We start from the raw sequence: 25947 nt of genomic DNA, 5'->3' as shown, positions 1-25947 counted from the left end.
GATGTTATTGGTGTATAGAAATGGTACTGACTTTTGTTTTATCGAGATAGGGTCTCGTGCTGTCACCCAGGCTGGAGTGCAGTGGTGTGATCATGGCTCACTGAAGCCTCAACCTCCTAGGCTCCAGTGGTCCTCCTGCCTCAGCCTCCAAAGTAGCTGGGACTACAAGTGCATGCCACTACACCCACGTAATTTTTTGATTTGTTGTAGAGATGGGGTCTCACTCTTTTTGCCCAGTCTAGTCTCCAACTCCTGGTCTCAAGTGATCCTTCTGCTTCAGCTGCCCAAAGGGCTGGGATTACAGGCATGAGCCATGGTGCTTGGCTTGTGGTACTGATTTTTGTACAGTGATATTATACCCTGAATTTGTTTATTGGTTCTAGGAACCTTTGGGCAGAGACCATGGGGTTTTCTAGGAATAGAATAATATTTATTATCTGTGAAGATAGTCTGACTTCCTCTTTTCCAATCCAGATGCCTTTTATTTCCTTCTCTTGACTTATCGTTCTGGCTAAGAGCTTCCAGCATTATGTTCAATAGGAGTGGTGACAGTGGACATCCTTGTCTTTTCCTGGTTATCACAGGGGGTACTTCCAGCTTTTGCCTGTTCAGTATTACATCGGCTGTGAGTTTGTCAAAGATGGCTTATATTGTTTTGAGGTATGTTCCTTCAATGCCTAGTTTGTTGAGGTTTTTTTTTTTTATCATGAAGGGATGTTTAATCTAAGGCCTTTCCTGTTATCCACTGAGATGAACATGTGTTTTTCATTTCTAGTTCTGTTTATCTGATGAATCACATTTATTGATTTGCATATGGTGAAACAACCTTACATTCCAGGAATAAAGCCTACTTGATTGTGGTGGTGTTTTGACGTGCTGCTGTATTCAATTTGCTAATATTTTGCTGAGGATTTTTGCATCTAAGTTTATCAGGGATATTGGCTTGAAGTTTTTTGTTGTGTCTCTGCCAGGTTTTGGTATAAGAATGATGCTGGCCTCAGAATGAGTTAGGGAGGAATATGCACTCCTTAATTTTTTCCGGAATAATTTCAGTAGCATTGGTACCAATTCTTCTTTATACATCTGGTAGAATAGAGCTATGAATCCATGTGGTCCACGGCTTTTTCTGATTGGTAGGTTTTTATTTTTTTTTAATTACTGATTCCATTTCTGAACTTGTTATTGGTCTGTTCAGGATTTCATTTACTTCCTGGTCAAACCTTGGAAGGTTTTATGTTTCCAGGAATTCACCTATTTCTAGGTTTTGTAGTTTTTGTGCACAGAGGTTTTTAATCTCTGAGGGTTTTTTGTATTTCTGTGGGATGAGTGGTAATGTCACCTTTGTCATTTCTAAGTGTGTTTATTTGGATCTTCTTTTTTTCATTAGTAGTCTAGCTAGCAGTCTATCAATCTTATTTTTCCAAAGAACCAAGTTTTCATTTTGTTGATTTTCTGCACAGATTACATGTCCCAGTTTCATTCAGATCAGCTCTCATTTTATTTGATTTATCCTGCTGGCTTTGGGGTTGGTCTTGTTTTTCTAGTTCATCATGGTGATGTTAGGTTGTAAATTTGTGATCATTCTAAGTTCTTGATGTAGGCATATTTTTGGGAGGTTTTGTTCATTATTTAAAATTCTATCTCTTTTATTTCTGTCTGTCTGCACTGATTCAAAGGAGTGGTCTTCAAGCTATGAGATTCTTTCTTCAGCTTGGTCTTTTCTGCTATTAATACTTCCACTGTGTTCTGAAATTCCTGTGGTGAATTTTTCATTTCCAGAAGTTCTGTTTGGTTCTTTCCTAAAATGGCTATGTCATCTTTCAACCCTTGGACTGTTTAACTGTGTTCCTTGGACTGCATTTCAACCTTCTCTTGTTTGTCAAGGAGCTGCCTTGCCATCCAGATTCTGAATTCTGTAGCTATCATTTTAGCCATTTCAGTCTGCTTCAGAGCCATTGCTGGGGAGCTAGGTGGTAATTTGGAGGTTAGCAGACACTGACTTTTAGAGTTGCTAGACTTCTTGTGCTAATTCTTTCTCAACTCTGTGGGCTGGTGTTCCTTTAATCTTTGAAGCTGCTGTCTTTTGGATAGGGCTTTCTTTTTTTATATTGTTTGAGGCTCTTAAGGAATTGACTGTGGTGTAAGTTGGGTTTAGTTGATTGGTTTCGTTTCTGGACACTTTAAGGGGGCCAAGGCTTAGTTCAGCACTCCTTAGCGATGTGTTCTAATCCTGGGGGGCTGAGACCAGGATTACTGTCTGGCCCCTAGAGGTTAAGCACCTGCTGTACTGGAGGGATAAGGCGTTCCGAGTCTGCTGGTAAAAACACTCTGATGGGGGCTGCTGGCAAAAGCACTCTGGTAGGGTGGTGGTGGCTCCCTCACCCTGCACATATGCACAGGTGGGGCGGTGGGGGTCCTTGCTTATGTGCACACCAGCAGGGTACCTGCAGGTGTCCTCATATATTTGTGTACCTATAGGGGTCTGTGCATGCATGCATGCCAGCTGGGGCAGCGGCAGGTCCCTGTGTGAAAAATTATTTTATTTTTTTTGAGACGGAGGATCGCTCTGTCACACAGGCTGGAGTGCAGCGGTGCGATCTTGGCGCACTGCAAGCTCCACCTCCCGGGTTCATGCCATTCTTCTGCCTCAGCCTCCCGAGTAGCTGGGACTACAGGCGCCCGCTACCATGCCTGGCTAATTTTTTTGTATTTTTAGTAGAGACAGAGTTTCACCGTGTTAGCCAGGATGGTCTCGATCTCCTGACCTCATGATCTGCCCGCCTCGGCCTCCCAAAGTGCTGGGATTACAGGCGTGAGCCACTGCACTCGGCCACCTGTGTGGAAAAATCTTATGAAAGAATGAGATGTATTAAAATCCTAGAGCAAAGGTATCATGTTAGGTCCTTTACCTAAAATGGCTCTAGTTTCTTCTTTTCTGAGACACAATGCTAGCTTTGTAAGTGTAGTACTCTATTTCTTATACTGGTTTTGGTAAAGGTTTCCTTTTCCTTCCCTTTCCCTTTCCTTTCTTTCTTTTGCTAGATTTAAATATGGGAGACTGCAATTAAAAATAAGAATCTCTCTGTAACAGATGAAAATATAAGGTATTTCAGAAATTACTTAGATACCTATGTGTGATTCATTTCTAAGCAAAATTGGAATGTCTTTTGAAATATAATAATACCCCCTACAACTTATAATCCATATTTTATAATATTAAACACATTTTGGACATTTATTTGAAAATATTCAAAACTCAACAGTTTGAATATATATGTTTTTTCTTTTGAGACAGGGTATCGCTCTGTTACCCAGGCTGGAGTGCAGTGGCAGTCATGGCTTGCAGGAGCCTCGATCTCACAGGCTCAGACAATCCTCCCATCTCAGCCTCCCAAGTATGCTGCATGCTGGGACTAATGGCATGCAGCAAGATGCCCCACTAATTTATTTTTATTTTTTACTTTTTTAAAGACGGGGTCTTATTACGTTGTCTAGGCTGGTCTCAAACTGTTGGGGTCAAGCGTTTCTCCTACCTTGGCCTCTCAAAGTCCTGGGATTACAGGCAGGAGCCACTGTAACTGGCCCAGTATGAAGTTTAAATCCAAATGAATCCACCCTATTCATGTCCAGTATTAATGAGTCTTAAACAGAGCAAGTCAAAACTACTGATTTTTTAAAATGATCTTAAAACAAAATATAAACATTAAACACTTTACTAACGGTGTCTTCACTATATGTCTTATGCCCTTATGTATTTCTTCAAGTTCCACTATTTCAAAACAAGTAACATCATCTTACAACAAAGACATGATAAAACAAGACTCCATTTCAGCAAAATCGATGCAACACATTTTAAGTGATGGGTAACAGATAAATGTGGAGGCTACAAGTTTAGTACACTTGTACTTCTAAGTCTAATACAATTTCATTTAAATAAGTTTCATTATATACTGTATAAATAATTCCAATGAAAAAGAAAATAGGCCAGGCATGATGGCTCACGCCTGTAATCCCAGCACTTTGGGAGGCCAAGGCAGGTGGATTACTTGAGGTCAGGAGTTTGAGACCAGCCTGGCCAACATGGCAAAACCCAGTCTCTACTAAAAATATGAAAATTAGCTGGGTGTGGTGGTGCACGCCTATTGTCCCAGCTACTTGGGAGGCTGAGGCAGGAGACTCGCTTGAACCCGGGAAGCAGAGGTTGCAGTAAGTTGGGATCGCACCACTGCACTCCAGCCTGGGCAACAGAGTGAGACTCTGTCTCATTAAAAAAAAAAAAAAAGAAAAAAGAAAAAAGAAAAGATAGTATACTCATGAATCCTACTTCCATTGTTATTCAATTTAATAATGAGGGTTCATTATGCCAGTAACTACAATAACTACAAATATAAAAATTTTGAGTTTTAAACAAATACAAATATACAAACAAATACACCTTCATTGTTTAAAAATTAGTCATTCTGGTAATGTCTACAATTGTGCTAATGATGCTGTCATTGTGTGAAATTTCCTGAATGGTCCTATCATAACCATATTGAGAACAATTTATTACACAAAATAGAGCTATTTCAAATCATTTTGGTGATTTTAGAATAAAAATTAAAGAAAAGTCTCATTATATTAAAGGAAGAGCTTAAATTCTTAAATTGATTGTCTTTATTTATATGACATGGCTCTCAATTAGTTTTTAATTTCTCTCAAAAATCGTATCTATCATCAAAGATATCAGTACCTTTAAAAAGTATTATAGGGACCAAAAGTAGTTCTAAAAGAAAAGTTATCAAACTGTTCTAAAAAAGTGATAAAAATTTGTTAACACATCTCTTTGGCTTCTCCAGATATCCACTTTGAAAACCCACAGTTTTTATTTGCATTTATAATGTCTGCTTTTTGAGGGTGAAGCAGGGTTAAGGAAGTAAGGATGAAAATGAGAAGAAATTACTCAGTGGTCATAACTGATACAGTGTTAAATGTTCTTAAAATTTGTAACATGCTTTCAAAATCCCAGTGGCACCAGTTTTGGGGACAATACTTTAAAGGCATGCTGGCTTTTTCTTAATTCCACTTACTCTTCCACAAGAAAAAAGAAGGTGAACTCATTTACAACCTCTAATCACCAATCCATTATTTTGAAAACATAAATTCTACCAAAATTAATAATCTGGAATTCAAATATAGTTACTATAGGAGTATTTTTCCATTTCAACATATTTGCTTTAAGATCCCTCATACAAATTTTTTTGCAAAAAAACTGCTTCCCAAATTTGTTAGTATTTGTAAGCAGTATTCCTAAGCATGTTCTACATAAATAAAAAATAACATCTTGGGTCAATGAAGCACTTACTGAAACACCTCCTACCCAGATCAAGGTTTACTACTTCTGAATACTACAGTAATGAGACCATACCTTTGTTATATTAGGACATATCTTTTTTTTTTTTCTTTTAAGAGCAATACCAGCCTGAACATGTTTTTAAATAACAATCTTTTGGCCACTAGAGGAGGTCAGTAGTATTTTTCGATGTGAAAGCTGATACAAAGGTTACTACTGGTCAAAAAAAAATAGTAACCTTTAGACTAAATCCAATATATATACCTTTATGCTTTAGACTTTGATGCTTTGAGAACATTTAAAAGCATTTCAAATTAAATAATATAGTTCAAAGTTATCGATTAAATAAAACACCAGAAATGTCTAAAAACTGAATTGAACAAAAAGAAAAAGCCAAAAAACCTCTCTTAAAGTTGCAGCTAAATTTGGTAGCTTGGTTTAATTATGTGGAAGATAAACTCGTACATTATCATTCTGAACAGTTTGTTCATCAGTCTATCTACCCTCCAAAGAAAGTGGTATAAAACATAGTAAAAAGGTTGGCTCTAAAAAAAAAATAGCACTTGCCTTTTGAAAACCTTCTTCTTTTTCCTAATAACACTCTGTAGCAAGAAGCACAGCAAAGAAATTGAGAGAGAAATTAAGTAACTTCCTCATGGTGTCAAAAATTACCTAGCTATTAATGTCACAGTTCCTCACTCCCACTCCCTCCACCTAAACTACATTGTCTCTCTCCATTTTAATTATGGAAAATGAGAAAATACAAGATTAAATGTTAACATAAGCACAATAAAGGATTTTTCTGAAAATAAAATTCTGAAACCCGTAATAAAATCAAACAAGCTGACTGTGTTGTGAGCATCCATACATTTAACTTCAATATTACTATTTTAAAACAAACCACATGAGGAGCCAGATACAATACCTAAGAGAGCAATTTAATCAATAAAATTGTAATTTAAAATACGCAATGGGAACAATTTTAGCTTGTCCAGGTCAATATAAATATATTATCTGAGGTAAAATTTAGCATGACAATTTCATGCTCATTAATATTAAAATTTATTTAGGCTTTCAAATACTTATGGGTCCCCCACTAGAGAAGTTATAGTCTGTAGCAAAAACCCCACAAGAATATGAGTGAGAAAATCTGCTTTTGAATCACTGTAACAGACAATTAGACCCATTACTTATTACCTTCCCTGGGCTTCATTTTATCTGTAAAACGATATGGTTAGTCCAGAAGTGTAATTCTCTATACTAAACCTAAATACCAAGACTCAGACTGAAAATGTACATATACAGTAGAAACCAAATAAGACAGTCCCTTGCTGAACCAGATGGAGAGATATAAAAGAAAACTAACTTTATAAGAAAAGGCTCAACTGACAATGATTTCCAGGAACTGAACCACTCATGAATCAAATAAATTTTAAAACATTTATTTTCAAATAGTATTAAACAGGATTTTTATCATATTTCAATGGTCTAAAACCTAGGTACAGTACAATTAACTTCACTGAATACCCTATTTGCTTACCCTCAAGATACTTTTCTCAAATCACGCTGAAAATCAGAACATTTGCAAAAATTTGCCCACAAACCACCACGGGAGAGCTTTTTCAAATCCTAGTCATTCCTGTATCATAATTTAAAAACTAATATCAAATATAGCAACTCATTTGAAGGTCATTTATGGGAGCTGGTTATTCATTTGGCATTTTCTTCTACTAAACTAGAACATGCGATAAACTTTCCTTTACAGAAATATCTGAATAGGCAAAATGCTAAAGTGAGATGAAGCTGGAAAAATTAACCAGGGCCTATCATACACCCTAGTTCCTGTGTCTTAAGCAATGACTTACCTAACTCAGGGCTAAAAAGCTGAGTGTTACAAGTATACTAGAGAGGAAGAAGAGAGTAAGACATTGCTTATGACCATCCGAAGTAAAAAAAATGCCCAAATATAACATGGTACCATAGAAGTAGAGGGCCATAACAGCTGCCCCCATTCTCTGCTTGGTTTCAACCTTCTTTTCTTACACTTGTAATTCAGGGCTTTTGATTCCATAATATCATATACCTGTATCTATGGCTCCCTGTTTCTCTTAGGATCAAGTCCATGCATTGCTAATAAGGTCTTGGTAGAGGTAGAAATACAATTACACTCAACTATCAGCCTCTATATTCATTTAGTATCCAATATTTAAAATGTGTCACAACAGTATTGGTATAAAAGTGTTTTGTTCTAGTATGTACAGTCATGCGCTGCATAATGTTTTTGTCAATGACAGACCACATATATGATGGTGGTTCCATAGGATTATAATACCATATTTTTATTGTACCTTTTCTATGTTTTGACATACAAATAATTACCATTGTGTCACAACTGCCTACAATATTCAGTACAATAGCATGTTATACAGGTTTGTAACCTAGAAGCAATATGCTCTATCATATAGCCTAAGTGTGTAATAGACTATACCATCTATACGTAAGTTCACTCTATGATGTTTGCACAACAAAATCGACAAACTATGCATTTCTCAGAATGCATCTCTATTGTTAAGAATGTGGGTATTTGTTATAAGGATACACTACATGTTTTGAAACAGTGAAACTATCTTAACCATTAAGAGTACAGTTCAGTAGTGGTAAGTATATCCACTTTATTATACAATTAATCTCCAAAACTTTTTCAGCTTACAAAACTGAAACTCTATACCCATTAAACAGCAACATCCCATTTTTCCCTCCCCCTATCCCTGGCAATCACCATTCTACTTTCTGTCTCTATGAATTTGACTACTCTATGCACCCAATATGAGTGGAATCATACAGTATTTATCTTTTGGTGACTGGCTTCACTTAGCATAGTGTCCTCACGCTTCAGCAGCATGTGGCAGAATTTCCTTCTTTTTAAAGGTTGAGTGATATTCCATTGAATGGATATACCACATTTTGCTTATATATTTCTCCATCTATGTACACATAGGTTGCTTCCATGTTTTTGTGATTGTGAATCATACCAGGAACACGGGTATACAACTCTCTTCAAGATCCCTCTTTCATTTCTTTTGGGTAAATACCCAGAAGTGGTAGATCATGTTAATTCCATTTTTCATTTTTTGAGGAATTGCCATACTATTTTTCACACTGGCTGTACTATTTTACATTCCTATCAACAGGGCACAAGGGTTCCAATTTCTTCACATCTTTGCCAACACTTGTTATTTATTTGATAATAGCCACCCTAATGGGTTTAAGGTGGTATCTCATTATACTATTAATTTGACTCTGTCACTCAGGCTGGAGAGCAATTTTTATAATTGCTCATGCATTGACTTTTACTAAGATTTTTATTTCTTCATACAGCTTAGAGATATTGTCCAGTATGCTTACATTTCACTTCAGAGGACTCCCTTAAGCATTTCTTGCAGTGCAGGTCTAGTAATCTCAGCTCATTGCAACCTCTGCCTCCCAGGCTCAAGCAATACTCACAGCTCAGCTCTCAACCAGCTGGGACTACAGGTGCACACCACCACATCCAGCTAATTTTTGTATTTTTTGTAGAGATGGGGTCTCATTATGTTGCCCACTCTGGTCTTAAAGTCCTGGGTTCAAGCAATCCACCTGCCACTGCCTCCCAAAGTGCTGGGATTATAGGCAAGAGCCACTGTGCCCAGCCTTTCTGATTTAGTCTTGGTCAGTGTTGTGTTTCTAGGAATTTGTCCATTTCATCTAGGTTACCCGATTTTAGGGCATAAAATTTTTCATAATGTCTTACACTTCTTTTTATTTTCTATAGTCAGTAGTACAGTAATCCCCTCTTTTCCCTGGTTTCATGTGCATAGATTCAGTTACTTGTGGAAATTCTGATCCAAAAATAGGTGAGTATAGCACAGTAACACATTTTGAAAGGAGAGAGGGAGGGGGAAATAGGGGGAGAGAACGGAAAAGAGAGAAAGAGCCAGAGTGAGCACGCACATGTGCTCACATTCATGTAACTTTTACTATAGTATATGTTATAATCATTCTATTTTATTATTTGTCATTGGTGGTAATCTCTTACTGTGCCAAATTTCTAAAATAAACTTTATCATAAGTATGTATGCATAGGAAAAAAATTTATATATATACATATAGAGCTCGGTACCATCTGTGGTGTTTCAGGCATCCACTTGGGGTCTTGGAACATATACCCTTGTGAATAAGGTAGGACTGCTATAACATCCCTACGTTAATTCCTGATGTTGGTAATTTGAATGTTCTTTTTTCCTTAGTCCATCTAGCTAAAGGTTTGTCAAATTTCTTGATCTTTTTAAATAATCAAGTTTTAGTTCCAATGATTTTCTCTATTGTTTTTCTATTCTCGTTTTGTTGATTTCAGCTCACATCTTTATTATTTCCTTCCTTTTGCTAGCTTTGGATTTACATTATTTTCCTTTTTAATTTGTAAAGCTATGTTGTTGATTTGAGGTCTTGTTTACTAATATAAGTGTTTATAGCTGTATTTCTCCCTTAGCACTGCTTTCACTGTATCCCCAAAGTTTTGGTATGTTTTTATTCAACTCTAAGCATTTTCTAATTTCTCTTGTAATTTTTTCTTTGATCCACTAGTTGTTTAACTTCCATGATTCTGTAAATTTTCCAATTTTACTTGTTACTAATTTCTCAAGTCACCCAGCTGTGGTCAGAGAGGACACTTTATATGGTATTTATTTCAAAATGGAATAAGATTTAATCTGTGTCCTAATACATGATCTATCCTAGAAAATGTCCCATGTGTACTTGAGAAAAATGTATATATTATAGTTTGGTACAGTGTTCTGTATATGTCTTTTAGACCTAGTTGGTATATTGTGTTAAGTTCTCTGTTTCTTTACTTAATTCTGTCTGGTCTATTACTGAAAAAGGGCATTGAATTATTATTGTAGAACTGTCTATTTCTCCTTTCAATTCTGTTTTTGTTTCATATTATTTTGATGGTCTGTCATTAGATATGTTTATAATTGTTATAGTCTTGTTGCTGCAGTGAACCTTTTATTGATACACAATGTCCTTATTTGTCTCTTAAAACCTTCTCTAACTTAAAGTCTATTTTCTCTGATATTACTATAGCTAACCCTGCTCTCTTTTGGTTGCTATTTGCATGAATATTTTCTTCCATTCTTTCACTTTCAATCTGTTTGTTGTCTTTGGATCTAAAGTGTCATATAGACAGCATATAGTTGATCATTTTTTGTGTTTGTTTTTGCTGTCACCCAGGCAGGAGTGCAGTGGCGTGATCTTGGCTCACTGCAACCCCTGCCGCCCAGGTTCAAGCAAGTCTCCTGCCTCAGCCTCCCGAGTAGCTGGGATTACAGGCACCCGCCACTGCGCTCAGCTAATTTTTATAGTTTTAGTAGAGATGAAGTTTTACCATCTTGGCCAGGCTGGTCTTGAACTCCTGACCTTGTGATCCACCCACCTCAGCCTCCCAAAGTGCTGGGATTACAAATGTGAGCCACCGCGCCTGGCCTGATCATGTATTTTTAATTCATTCTGTCAGTCTTTCAATTGAAGAGCTGGATCCATTTACATTTAAAGTAATTACTGATAAGGAAGAACTTACTTATTTTTGCTATTTTCTATGTGCCTTATTAGTATTTTTGTCCCTCATTTCCTGCATCACTGTCTAGTTTATCACTGTTTAGTTGATTTTGCTTTTCTTTTCTTTTTTTTTTTTTTTTTTGAGACAGAGTCTCATTCTGTCACCAGGCTGAGTGCAGTGGTGCAATCTCGGCTCACTGCAACCTCCACCTCCTGGGTTCAAGAGATTCTCCTATCTCAGCCTCCCAAGTAGCTGGGACTACAGGCCCACGTGACCATGCCCAGCCAATTTTTGTATTTTTAGTAGAGACTGGCTTTCACCATGTTGGCCAGGGTGCTCTTGATCTCTTGACCTCGTGATCTGCCCGCCTCGGCCTCCTAAAGTGCTGGGATTACAGGCATGAGCCACTGCACCCAGCCTAGTTGATTTTTCATAGTGAAATTTTGAATTTTTTTCGTATTTCCTTTTGTGTATTTCTATACCTATTTTTTTTGTGGTTATCATCGGGATGATATTTAACATCCTGAAATTATAACACTGTAATGTGAACTTAAACTAGCTTAACTTCAGTAACATACAAAAACTCTACTCCTTTGCAGCTCTGTCTTCACCCCTTTCAGTTGTTGATGTCACAAAATTACATCTTTATATTCTGTGTGACTAAAAAAAAAGCAAATATTCTTTTAAATCCATTAGTCTACTATACAGAAAACAAAATCTGCAATTACAAACCAGTTACAATACTATTAGCTTTTAGACTAATTGTGTTCTTAAACATGTATCATTTTCTTAAATCATGTAGAAAACAAAAAGCAGAATTACAAACTGTTATTACAATAATTCTAATTTTTATACTTGCTCATGCACTTTTACTAAGATTTTTATTTCTTCATACAGCTCAGAGGTATTGTCCAGTATGCTTACATTTCACTTCAGAGGACTCCCTTAAGCATTTCTTGCAGTGCAGGTCTAGTGGCAAATAGCAAAGCTAATTCCCTTAGCTTTTGTTTATTTGGGCGTGTTTAAATTTCTCCCTCACTTTATTCCCTCATTTTACTGCTGAAAAACTAATTTTTTCTTTCTTTAAGAGACAAGGACTTGCTATTTTGCCAGGCTAAACTTAAACTCCTGGGCTCAAGTGACTCTCCTGCCTCAGCCTTCCAAGTAGCTAGGACTACAGGCACACACCAACACACCTGCTATCTCCTTCTCCTTTGAAGGACACTTTGTCAGACATAGGATTGGGTTTTTACTGAGATGAGGTCTTGCGATGTTGCTAAAGCTGGTCTCAAACTCCTGGTGTTAAATGATCCACCTGCCTCTACCTCCTGAGTAGCTGAGATTACAGGTGCAATGCCACCATGCCTGGCTCCACAAATATAGGCATCTTGGTTGACAGTTCTTTCCTTTTAGCACTTTGAATACATTGGCCCATACCTTCTGGCTTCTAAAGTTTCTGACAAGAAATCTGTTAATTATATTGAGGATTCCTTTTATATGATGAGCTGCTTCTGATTGCTTTCAGGATACTCTGTATGTCTTTTGAAAGTTGATTATATCTGTGAATCTCATTGATTTTATCTTATTTGGAGTTCATTAAACTTCTCACATGTTTATATTCATGTCTTTCATCAAATTTGGGAAGTTTTCGGCCATTATCTCTTTGAATATTCTTTCTGCTCCTTTCTCTTTTCTCCTGGCACTCTCAAAATGTATAGGGAGGTCTGTCAGATGTGTCCCATAGTTCTCTTAGGCTCTGTTCACTTCAATCTTTTCTTTTTGTTCTTCAAACTAAATCATATCTGTTGTCCTATATTTAAGTTCACTGATTGTTCTGTTTGTGCAAATCTGCCTTTGAATACCTCTAGTGAATTTTTCATTTCAGTTACTAGAGTTTCTAGCTCCATAATTTCTTTTTGATTTCTTTTCAGGTTTTCTATTTCTTCATTGATATTTCTATTTTGTTCATTTATCTTTTTCTTAACTTTCCCCACATCTTCCTTTAGTTATTTGAGTATCATTAAGGTAGTTGCTTTAAAGTCTTTTGTCTAGTAGATCAGCCATCAAGTCTTTTTCAGGGACAGTTCCTGTTGATCTACATTTTTCCCTTGAAAAAGCCACATTTTCCTGTTTTCTTCTATGCCTTGTGTTTTTTTGTTGAAAACTGGAACTTTGAATTTACTAGTGTGGTAACTCTGGAAATCAGGTTCTTTTTTTTCCTCAGGGTTTGTTATTTGTTATTGTTATTTTTTACTGTCGTAGGCTATTTCTGTGCCAAGGATCCAGCCTGAGGTGGAAAGGTAAGGTCTTCTTAGGATTTTTTCTAGCCCTGCACCTTTCCCTGAGCATGCACAATCATCACTTTCTAATTTTTCGTGTATATGCAGTTGTTTATGAATGTCCTAGTCTTTAATGTCTCACTCCCAAAAGGAAAAGGAGAAAAGTTAAGGAGAAAGAGGGCATTGGCCCTTCAAGTCTCCTGGAAATCACTACAGCCAGAGGGGGAGGGACCTGCAACAATAATGGTCACCCACCTCTTTGTCTGCACCTCTGTGATAAGAAGCCATAACTTGCAGTCAGAGCATAGATCCCTAGTATTTAGAGGACAGAATCTTTTGTGCTCACTCTGGCTCCCACAAGTGTATGGATTGCTCTAGGAACACATGCACAGCTGCCTGCCACGGGGCTGGGATGGGTGGAGGTACAGGAAGCTACTACTGTGTTAAGAGCTGAAATTAACCGAAATTAACAGCAATTTACCACTCAAGCCTTCCCTGGAACTTGCAAGCCTTTAGCAGACTCCAGAGTTTCAAAACAGTTATATCAGACATATCTGGCTAGTGTAATTGTTGTCTAGGTGGGGAGACAGATTCTGGGTGCTTCCTGCTCTGCCATCTTCCCCAAATCCTATCTCCATCCATAATGTTTTTGAAGGAAAAGGTACACAGAAGAGAAAAATATACCGTTGTCTGGGTTATAAGACTGAAGGTAGTTTCTATATTTTCTTCCTTTTTAAAAAAATTTTTTATTTATTTATTTATTTATTTATTTATTTATTTATTTATTTTTTTGAGACGGAGTTTCGCTCTGTTGCCCAGGCTAGAGTGCAGTGGCGCAATCTTGGCTCACTGCAAGCTCTGCCTCCCAGGTTCATGCCATTCTCCTGCCTCAGCCTCCCGAGTAGCTGGGACTACAGGTGCCCACCACCACGCCCAGCTAATCTTTTTTTTGTACTTTTAGTAGAGACAAGGTTTCACCATGTTCGCCAGGATGGTCTCGATCTCCTGACCTCGTGATCCACCCACCTCAGCCTCCCAGAGTGCTGGGATAACAGGTGTGAGCCACCACACCCAGCCTCCTTTTTTTTTTTGTTAAAGAGACAGGGTCTCATTGTGTTACCCAGGCTAACGTGCAATAATGTGATCATAGCTCACTGTAGCCTCAAACTCCAGGCTCAAACAATCCTCCTGACTCAGCCTCCCCAGCAGATGGGACTACAGGCATGTGCCACCATGCCCAGCTTGTATTTTCTTACTTTATAATTAACAAATATTACTTTAAAAAACCATGGTTGAGGAGTCAATAACATTTATGTAATACAACAATTTGCAGGAATAGTTTTAAGACTTGATAAACATTGTTAGAGCTAACTGAGTATTTTAGGTTGCTGTTCTTGAAAAAATAATGTTACTACTTACCAATCAATAATCAATATTCTCATAATCCATTCAATTTCATTTTTACGTAAAATGGGGCTTCTGTGAGAATTAAATAACACATTAAAGTGCTGAATTATTCCTTCTATCCCTCTATATATCAGAGGAGTACTACTAAAAAGAACAAGGGGCTAAGAACTGAACAGCAATATAAGCATTCCTATCTTAATCATTATTTGCCTATGAAGTACATGGACTTCCTGTGTGACTGAAAAATGATAGAACTGTTTTCAGTTACGGTAATATTTTAACCTGCGGGATACTAATTTACTTTGCTACCTATTTTTATTATTCCTACCCCAATGTTGTTTTTCATTCTCAGTATCAGACAAGCTGAGAATATGTACCAAGCAATAACGATAATATAAGTACAATACTTTTAAGTGATTAAAAAGATTTATTTGATGAAAAAGTGCAGTTCTGTGTTGACTTTAGGAAACATTTTCTCCCAGCTAATGTCCTAATACTCAGCAAGCAAAATTGGAAAACAGTTTATATTGCTGTCAATATGTATAAGCCATGTCTCCCACCATTACTTTTCCATATTAAATATAGAAAAAAGCAGAATCCCATGTGTCCCAGTGACTGTCAGAAATCTTCCCTCTTCATTAAATAAAAATTTAAATACCACATTAGGGCATTGTACAGAAATAACTTTTGCAGTATGTAATCTCATTTTCTTTAATATCTTCTGTAAGAATTATATGGAACAGTTATTTAACTCTAGATTAACCTTTTTTTAATAACTTGTTATCTAAATAGTTTACAAATTACAGATGAAAAAAGGATAGAGAAATAAGCTGAAAATCTAGTAACAGTAACCTAAATTGTTAGTGGCAAACACATAGTAAACATTATAAAAACTTGAAAATCTGGTAAACTCTATGCAAAATTATAAAATGCATTTTCAGAACATTATACTTGTATAACTGCCAATCCTACCCCTTCCTTTAAACTTTCTTTAAAAACAAATAATTAACAAATTCATAGTAATGTGGTGTGAAATGGCAATTAGACTTTTTTCTTTTTACTTTGGGACATACTAAGAGATTAAGGCAGTTAGGGGTTGAAATCAAAAGACAGAAAAATGACAAACCAAGGAAACAGAAACTAAGAATAGGATAGAAGGGCAAAAGTTATGAATAAACAGGAATTACAAAAAAGAGAAAAGAAATAATAGGATGAAACAGATATATTAATTGTAGCTGAGGGCAGGTGATTGGAGTTTTGTTAACAATAAGAGCACTTGAGTTAAGTATACAATTCCAACTTTCCTTGCAGGTAGCGTATTCTAAATTTTCTTGGTTGCTGGGAATTTTCCCATTTCTCAAGGGAGGTTGGCCTCTAGTCCCCATAATCTAAACAGCTTAATTAAAATGAATGGACCTATGACATCAATACTTGTGAGAGCTTCAAATTTTCAATATGCATCTGAGCAGAGGGGACCTCTATGCTCAGCTTTAGTAGATATTGAAAAATTTTTTTCCAAGTGTGTGCACAATTTATAACTTACATCAGCAATGTATGAGATTACTTGTTGCTCCACGTCCTCACCAACACTTGGTGGTGGTGGTTTTTTTTTTTAAAGCCATTCTGATGGGTATATGGTGTTATCTCACTGAGGTTTACATTTGCATTTTTCTGATGATTAATAGCATGGAGTACCTTTATTTATGTTTACTACCCATTTCAGCATCCTATTATGAAGCAGCAGTCAAATCTTCTGGCTTTTCCCCCCTTAAATGAACTTCCTAAACTTTTTGTATTGATTTGTAACAATCTCCCTGTCTTTTTGACATAATATCTTGTTAAGTTACATCTCTTCATTGGTTCCATTAGTTAATATGACTAGCTATCTAAATATCTTCTTTCTTCACTACTCAGTGTACAATCTTCCCAATCCTTTTACTATCTTGGTAAAAGCTAAGCACGTTCCCAGACAGAAGAACCCACCTGAAAAATCACTGACCTTTCTTCTCTCTTTAAGATTTACTTTTTGAAGTATTTGGGTGTAAACCAAAAATAAAATTCTAGGTGCCCCACCAACTAGCTGAATGTACCCTCCTCCTGGCCAAGGGGACCCAACTAAACCTGAAAAACTAGTTCAGACCATGACTGGAAGGGAGGTGGGTCAGGCATGCCTCATTATACTCTCCTTCCTTGGGAGTTCAGGCACGGGGCTGACCAGCATTAACATTAAAACAGAGATTCTAAGACCAACATAACACTCTATAGCTTCCAACCTGACTCTAGTATAACAGCACATGGCAGAGAGTAGGGCCCTGAAAGAAACCAAAGTATTTTACACCAAAATGTATTCCTTTGACATATTTTGAAATGGCCCCGCAAAACTGTCTCTTATAGGGGAAACTTACTTCCTATAGAGAATAGAGAACCTTTCCCGATCCAGGTCTTTTTCTGATCCCGAAGAGACTGAGTCTAGAGCCTTTTAAGGATCTGTATAGAAAACATTTGCCTTCTACTGTTTCTGGTGAGGCAGCCACCCATGAGACTTCATCTATGTAAGAAATAACCTTGGTCTCCACAATCCCTTATCTTAACCCAGCCACTTCTTTCTATTGATTCTAAGCCTTTAGATAATAACTCAACAAACTGCCAATCAGAAAATATTTGAATCCACCAATGACCTTGTAAGCTTCCCACCCCTTCCAAGTTTTCCTGCTTTTCTGGACTGAACCCATGTATGCCTCACACGTATTGTTGATGTTTTATGTTTCCTAAAACATAACCCAAGCTGTAACCCAACAACCTTGGGCACATGCTCTCAGGACCTCCTAGGGCTGTGTCATGGGTCATGATCCATAACCTTGACAAAATAAACTTCTAATGTCTCAGATGCCAGTTTTCAAATATTGCAGGCAGGAAAAACTGACAAATATGAAGTTACTTTACAAACCCTTGACAACTGAATTGTTTTTATTCCAGAAGACTATAAAAACTAAAGGGGGTTGGTTGGTACCTTGTTTTCCTCTTTGATTTCACCAACCTCAAAAATGCTGGTAGTTTGATACTATCTACATTGTGGTGTTTTAAAAAAATTTACTAACCGTGTATGGATTACCGCATGCAATTTGGCAGTTAACTCCCATTATTAGGAACCAAATTCTTGATTTTAATGACTGAAACATCCAGAGACAACATGAAGTTTCTCTGCTGCTTAATAAAGGTCAGTTGTGATTCTATGTACTGATTTTTCTACAGCTTGAGAAAATGGCAGAGCCCCGACTACTGTAAGAACTATTTATGCGTCCTTCCCTCAAAATTTAAAACTCCTGAATGTAAAGAGGAAGTAAAATTTGATCCTCTGTCATCATCATATGATGCAAATAGGTAAATGGAGACTTGGTTCTAACACACTCATGAAATTACTTATATGAAGTAAACACTCAAAATAATGTTATATTTGCATTCTTAAACACTTCCCAGTTAAACCACATTCAAATGCAAAGCTAAGTTTTATATAATTTATAAGGCAGATAAGTATAGAGAGGGTATCTGTTAAAATCCAATATTGATTTTAAATGGCACAAACCAACAGTATGACTTTATATGACCTTGATATTTAAAAACTACTAAGAGTTAATAATTCTGCCATCTAGCTATTTTAGAAGTTTCCTAAGATTATGTCAAATTTAAGACAAAAAAATGAAAGTGTCAACTAAGTAGAAATTGCTCCTAAAATTAGAAAAAACATAGCAAATCAAACTGACTCTGACAGAGCACGGGGGAAATATTTCATTATGGCAAAAGCAACAAAATTTTTAAAAGATCTCTAAATGGGTCTTGAGCTTCACTTAGATGGCTCAACAATGGGGTTCTCTCAGTAAAAAACTTTTTTCACACTTCATTTTATTTCAAGTAAAATATATGTTCCTTTCAAAAAGTGTTTTCCACATAATTTCCTCAAACAGAAATCTCTAACCTTCTCAGGTTGAGAATAAACCTTTCTTTCAAAGTTCATTGATGCTTCACACATGAATTTGGCCTTCACAAACGGTAAGAACAATTCCACAAATATTAAATGACAAGACAATTGCCTCTAGATTCCCACTACAGAAAATCAACATCTGTAAAAATTACCATTTGGATTCTTCCTCCCTAATTTTATATTTTCATATGAATCTTTGTGTCATGGATAATTTCCACAACGTGGGGAAAGTCTGTGTGGCCCATAGGCACCAACACTTTAGGACCTACTAAGGTTGCTCCTTTATGGAAATAAGAATGTTATACGATTACCATAAACTCTGTCAGAGGCTTTCAAGAAACTTAACTTTTTCAAAATGATTTTTAAATCTCTTAGCGTCAGGAAAGCCTTCGTGCTAGTTTTAGGGATTTGAAGGGTTGAAGTGGGGGAGTACATTTTTTTCATAGTAAGCAGAAACTTTGTTTAATCAAAATCACATGTATTCTAATTGTAGAAGATTCTGAAAATAATCCTATAATTTAAAAAAATAATAGCATCAAAAGTGGTTTATTATATATCTTTGACAAATTATACAGAAAATGCTCACAGAGCCCTTTGACAATAGGCACCTTTTTACTAGAAAAATGTTAGCTTAACTTTACACAATCTTAACTTTAATTCATACAGCTTTCAGTTTTTTCTTAAAGAACTTTTACAAACACTATCTCATTTGACCTCAAGACAGCATGAAAGATGGCTAAGTATTTAAAACAAAACCCTATCTTTAAAAATAATTCAGCGTTGTCTCAAAATCATAAGGAGAAATGCAGAATATTAATGGACTCCACAGATTAAAGCCAGCACAATATTTCTAAATAAAATTACTGGTCTGGTATACATATGTCCTTTTCTATGTTATAAATTGAAATATAATTTTTGAATTTAAGAATGACCTCGGGAATAACTTTTTTCTGCAGGGGCTGCTGTATAATGTCACATTGAATTATGTGATTTCTAATACATTGAGAATATTTAAATCATACAGTTATTTCGTTAAAACTTTTCTTGTAGTGAGCAACCATTCTAGAATGGATGCCAAGGAGGGCGAAAACAGTAAAGCTAGACAGAAAGTATTCTGTCAGTAATCACTGTAATACAAACCATGAGGATTTTAAGGGGGAAAAGCCTTCAAATACCACAAATTTCTCCCATAAAATCTGTTTTACAATACTGTAAATTATTTCAAATAAAAAATTTTCGTGCCCAATGCTTTGCTGATTCCTACAAAGAAGTTTAATTAGAATATGTCTGAGTCTTTAAGAAGTTATGGTCTAAATAATATAGATATGAGGAACAAACAGAAAATACAAGAATACTGTGATTCAAGAAGCCCATGATTTATGTCAACAAAACATAATTCACAGAAATACATACTTACAGCACAGAATTGCTTCCTGGCCAAAAGCCCTGGTTCTTGGGTCAGAAAGACCTAGGTCTGAATGCTGACTTCTTCACTAACTAGTTGATTGACCTTGGACAAATTATTTCACCTCTCTATGCCCCAATTTCCTAATCTGTAAAAACAGGATAATAATGCTAATCTCATGAAAGTGAGGAAAAAAATGAGATAATATATATAAATTGTTTATCATGTTAGGCATACATAAATCCTCAAAAATGTTAGCTATCTTCATCACTATCACCATTATTATTGTTTAGAAGTCCTGTAAAATAAAACTCATTTTGTTTGCACGCGTGTATGTATGTGAGAGAGAGAGAGAGAGAGAGAGCACGAGTGGAGGGTGCGTGAATGTGCATGTGTGAAACAGATCAATACAAAGAATTTATAATCAGCATAAGGGTCTTCTGGGAAGGATGGAAAAGAAACCCCCGACCTCTTCCTCCAGATGTTGAAAATAACTAAAACCTTCCAGGTAAGCCCTAACAAAAGCCCATCCAATGGCATCAGAACAGAAAAATACAGGTCTACTAATGGCAAGTGGTGCACTGATGAAGTAACTGTGAAATGAACTGAATAAGCTGGAATTATGGGTGCCCAGGCTAACCGCAAAGTATAATACTATTGTTTTATCATGGATAGGTTATTTTGTTGCTTATTTTTGTTAGGGTGTGGGGGTGCTGAGGGTATGGTAACACATACCGTAAACTATCATTATTTTCCTCCTTTCAATAACTTACCAAGGCCACTTAGCTAGTATTAGTTGGTGCTAATGCAGTTTTTGCATTGTTGAAATTTGCCGTTTGATATTGGATTACATTCTTAAATAAATGTGGTTATATTATACATTATTTTAATGTGCATTTCTTGCTTCATGTTTTTTGCTAATGACTTATTACTTGCTGTTTATATCTATTTTAGACTACAAAAATGATGTCAGACAAAAAGCAAATAAAGCAAATTCAAATGATTTTCTTATTTGAGTGCAAAATGGGTCATAAAGCAGCAGAGACAACCTGCAACATCAACAATGCATTTGGCCCAGGAACTGCTAACGAACATACAGGGCAGTGGTGTTTCAAGAAGTTTGCAAAGGAGATGAGAGCCTTCAAGATGAGAAGAGTAGTGGCTGGCCATCTGAAGTTGACAATGACCAACTAAGACCAATCATGGAAGCTGATCCTCTTACAACTACACAAGAAGTTGCCGAAGAACTCAATGTCGACCATTCTACAGTTGTTTGGGATTTGAAGCAAATTGGAAAGGTGAAAAAACTCAATTAAGTGGATGCCTCATGAGCTGAGTGAAAATTTTAAAAATCGCAAGTTTTGAAGTGTCATCTTCTCTTATTCCACACAACAATAAAGAACCATTTCTTGATCGGATTGTGACATGTGACGAAAAGTGGATTTTATACAGCAACTGGTGACGACCAGCTCAGTGGCTGGACCAAGAAGAAGTTCCAAAGCACTTCCCAAAGCCAAACTTGCACCAAAAAAAGGTCATGGTCACTGGTGGTCTGCTGCCGGTCTGAACCACTACAGCTTTCTGAATCCCGGTGAAACCATTACATCTGAAAAGTATGTTCAGCAAATAGATGCGATGCAATGCCTACAGCCAGCACTGGTCAACAGAAAGGGCCCAATTCTTCTTCACAATGTCTGACTGCACATTGCACAACCAATGTTTCAAAAGTTGAACAAACTGGGCTACAAAGTTTTGCTTCATCCGCCATATTCACCTGACCTCTTGCCAACTGACTACCACTTCTTCAAGCATCTTGACAACTTTTTGCAGGGAAAACGCTTCCACAACCAGCAGGATGCAGAAAATGCTTTCCAAGAGTTTGTAGAATCCCGAAGCACAGATTTTTATGCTACAGGAATAAACAAACTTATTTCTTATTGGTAAAAATGTGTTGATTGTAATGGTTCCTATTTTGATTAATAAAGATGTGTTTGAGCCTAGTTAAAATGATTTAAAAAATCATGGTCCAAAACCACAGTTACTTTTGCACTAATCTAATACATAGTAGTGCCAGGATTCAAATCCACATTTGCCAGACTCTGGAGTCTGAAATCCGCTACTGAATCAGTTACCAATATAATATACTGTCCTGTTTGACAATCCACGGGCGAAAAGAAAAATGAGTTCATATTTATCTTGCATAGGTATAGTAGGAGAACTCAGATTATACACCACAATTTGCAGGAGGTTAGCTCATGGGAATTGTTCATAAACAGTCCGTTTACTAATGGTAACAGACAGACAAGAGAATTAACACAAAATTGAATACTCAGAAATCACAAACTAAAAGACAGTACAGTCTCAGGCAAATTACTTAATTTTAATCTAAACCTGTTTCCTCTTCTGCAAAATACTACTTTATTTTTCAGGATAGTAGGGAGAAAATAAAACACATAAAGCACTTAATACAATGATTAGTACTTGGTGATCCTCAATAAGTGTTAGCTCCTATCATTATCATCATTATGCCTGTACAGTTTTATATAGAGGATCAAGACAATAATGCATACTTAAATAGTAAAATTACTAAACTTAGCTTCCACAATCAATATTCCTTAATGATACTGAAGAATGAATCAAGAAACATCTCACTAGCCCTGGTCTATGGGAGGAAAAAAAACAATGACAACATTTGAAATTTCTCCTTCTTACATGTTAAATAACTCAACAATTTACTTTTACAATTCATATTCTAAATATGAATTCACTTAAATATTCACTGATAGGCTGCTCAGTTGGCATACATCACATATTTTACTTTAGTACATTAAATAATATTAACAATTAACAATGATTTCTCCTAGTCTACAAATAAACTATCTTTAAAAATAAGAAAGGGTGGCTGGCTGCAGAGGCTGACACCTGTAATCCCAGCATTTTGGGAAGCTGACATGGGCAGATCACTTGAGTTCAGGGGTTCAAGATCAGCCTGGGCAACATGGCGAAACCGTGTCTCTACCAAAAATACAAAAAATTAATTAGCCAGGCACGGTGGTGCATGCCTGTAGTCCCAGCTACTTGGGAGGCTAAGGTGAGAGGATCGTTTGAACCGAGGAGGCAGAGGCTGAAGTGAGCCGAGATCACACTCCATGCTGGGTGACAAAGTGACCTCATCTCAAAAAAAAAAAAAAAAAAAAAAAAAAAAAGAAAGGGCAAACTTGTACAATGCATCACAACCCTGCAGTTGAGTATTTTTTTCAGGAACTAAAAATCACTCAAAATTTGTTATCTCAGCTTAAGTCCCACTGCTCTCAGAGAGACCCAAAGATTAAATCTATCCATTGTTCAAAGATGTAAAGAAATCAACACTATAGGAGAAATATATACTTCGTGCATTAATCTTCACTAAAGGAAGAAAAAACAAAACGGGAACCTTGCAAAGGAACTGTCATTGGACTTAACAGAGAAAAGTGAGCAAAATAAAATATGTTTAATTAAAACAGAAAAAAACTTGCCCTGTAATAAAAATCAACTGATTAAGCCCTTAAAGGTCATCTCCATTAAAAATATAGAAATTAATTCTACTTAATAACATCTTTAATCACTAGTGAGACGGCTGGCCCTGATTAAATAACATGAAACAGGCTGTTCTCCTTATATGCACATTTAGCTTCTCTCACCTAACGTAAAACTCTTCATCCAGAAACAAGATGGTATAATTTAGTGAATTTAGTTGAGACTCCAAGTCTCTTGCTTTTCCTATATGCCATAAATGGGGAAATACATCAGTCATTCTGGTAAGTAACTTTGCATATTATCTCATTTATGTCTTACTACTACTTTGAGCAGAAGTACCAACATGGCAGCTGAGAATAAACACTAAGAAGAGGTTAATTAACACAGCCAAGCTCACATATGTCATACATGGCAGAGGCTGCATGCATGGCCTGGCTCCAGAGCATTGAGATTTTTTGAATACTAGCTCATTTCTCTTTTAAATAATAGGAAAACAATAATTTTTTTCCATATTTAGACTTTTCTGAAGTAACATTACCAAGATAACTAAGACTTAGAAAATGTTTTAAAAACTTAACACTAAAGTTTAAATATATAGTCCTAAAGCTAAAACAAAGAAAAAAAGAAAGGTAACATAGTCAATTTTATTTAGGCTGGGAGAAATCTTAAATCAATAAACCAAGAAAGAAAAGCTAATACGATTGATAAAGAAGTATGCGATTGTGAAATCTCAGGTGAGACTGGTTTTTCTTGGGTGTGTGGGTGTAGGGGTGTGTGTGTGTGTGTGTTTTGTGCTTGTTAAAAATACCCAAAACAGTGCCTGAGATTTCACAATCGCATACTTCTTTATCAATCGTGTTAGCTTTTCTTTCTCAAGCCAGACTGGTTTTTCTTGGGTGTATGGGTATAGGCGCGCGCGCACGCGCGTGTGTGTTTTGTGCCTGTTAAAAATGTGTGTGTGTGTGTGGTATGTGTGTGTGTGTTTTGTGCCTGTTAGAAATAACCAAAATAGGTGTTTCAACTATAACTTTGTGAAACTCAAACGAACAAGTATAGGCAAGTACGTAAACAAGCAAAACTTCTCTTAAGTCATACTCAAGAATGACATGGTGGATTTAGAACGTTCTCTGTTTTATCATGGTATTACTGAATTAGCTAATAATACAGATTTATTAATGTATTTCTTTAGTCTACTTAATATTTATTAACAGAAGTCAAAGACTAGCTTTAAATTATATGAATGTACCTTATATATTTATATAAAAAAGACTTTCTATAGGTTTATCATTAGATAGCCTCACATTTACAAAGAATAACTGATTTACAAATGTTCGTACTAAGAATTTACCCAAAAAGTTATAACAAAAATCAACATTGAAACTTTTATAAGTAAGGGTTTTATAATCCAATGTTATTTCAAAAATCCTTTTATTTAGATCGTTAAAAAGGTATTTATTATGAAGCAAAACCTAAATAAAAAATCGAAATGTGTTTTATGAAAAAGGGTATATTTTTGTTGTAGTTAACAATGAAAAATATTTATCTTTTTTTTTTTGAGATGGAGTCTTGCTCCGTTGCCCAGGCTGGAGTGCAGTAGCCCAATCTTGGCTTACCGCAACCTCTGCCTCCCGGATTCAAGCGGTTCTACTGCCTCAGCCTCCTGAGTAGGTGGGATTACAGGTGCTCACCACTAAGCACGGCTAATTTTTGTATTTTTAGTAGAAAAGGGGTTTCACCATACTGGCCAGGCTGGTATTGCTCCTGACCTCAGCTGATCCACCTGCCTCGGCCTCCCAAAGTGCTGGGAATACAGGCGTGAGCCACCATGCCCAGCCGAATAATATTTATCATAGCAAATACCCTTAGTACAACTAAAGTGTTAAAAATAAAAATTATTTCAAAAATTTACATATGAACTGCTTTAATCTTTATCATCCAAATAATGTTCAATGTTTCAGTAACTAACGTCACATGTCAACTTTTTTTTAAGGTATTGTCAACAATCTCTTACCTAGTCCTCCATGGACAGGTAAACATTAGGGATCTTACCTTGTGCTGTTCAATGGCATCTATCCATTGCTGTCTATGATCTGGATCCTGAGCACGAAGATACCAAACACTATCATTTACACTAATATCAAATCGACATTCATCAAAATCGTGAGGCTGTGGAGAAAAAGTAGAAAATGAAAAGCAAAGCTAATTATATCCTTAGAAGTGTTACACCCCAAAGCCAAAACATGAACATACTCATTCTGTGCTGGTGGGAGACTTGTTACTTTTTATTTTTCTACTCAAATAACTTGTCTGAAGATAAGAATGTACAAAGGCACAGTTACCAAAAGCCAAATTTCACTCACTACTCTTACAAATGAGTTGTCACATATGCTACAAACATCTATTTCTAAAACAGAGCTGATATTTTTCATCAAA

The 25947-nt window shown here is 36.2% G+C and overlaps 1 protein-coding gene across 4 annotated transcripts in view; it reads right to left on the bottom strand.

Annotated features, from left to right (window-relative positions):
• Positions 1–25947, bottom strand: part of CERT1 (ceramide transporter 1) — a 141503-nt gene that overhangs the window by 63449 nt on the left and 52107 nt on the right. For all 4 annotated transcript variants that reach the window (XM_009449006.5, XM_526893.9, XM_054685039.2 and 1 more), the window contains one exon: positions 25564–25680. In XM_009449006.5, coding sequence (XP_009447281.2) covers positions 25564–25680 — 117 coding nt within the window. The remainder of the gene's footprint in view (positions 1–25563; positions 25681–25947) is intronic.

This window comes from Pan troglodytes, chromosome 4, assembly GCF_028858775.2.
Source record: "Pan troglodytes isolate AG18354 chromosome 4, NHGRI_mPanTro3-v2.0_pri, whole genome shotgun sequence".
Taxonomy (NCBI): domain Eukaryota; kingdom Metazoa; phylum Chordata; class Mammalia; order Primates; family Hominidae; genus Pan; species Pan troglodytes.
The sequence above is the reverse complement of the archived record's forward strand: the minus strand, read 5'-3'. Positions and strand labels throughout refer to the sequence as shown.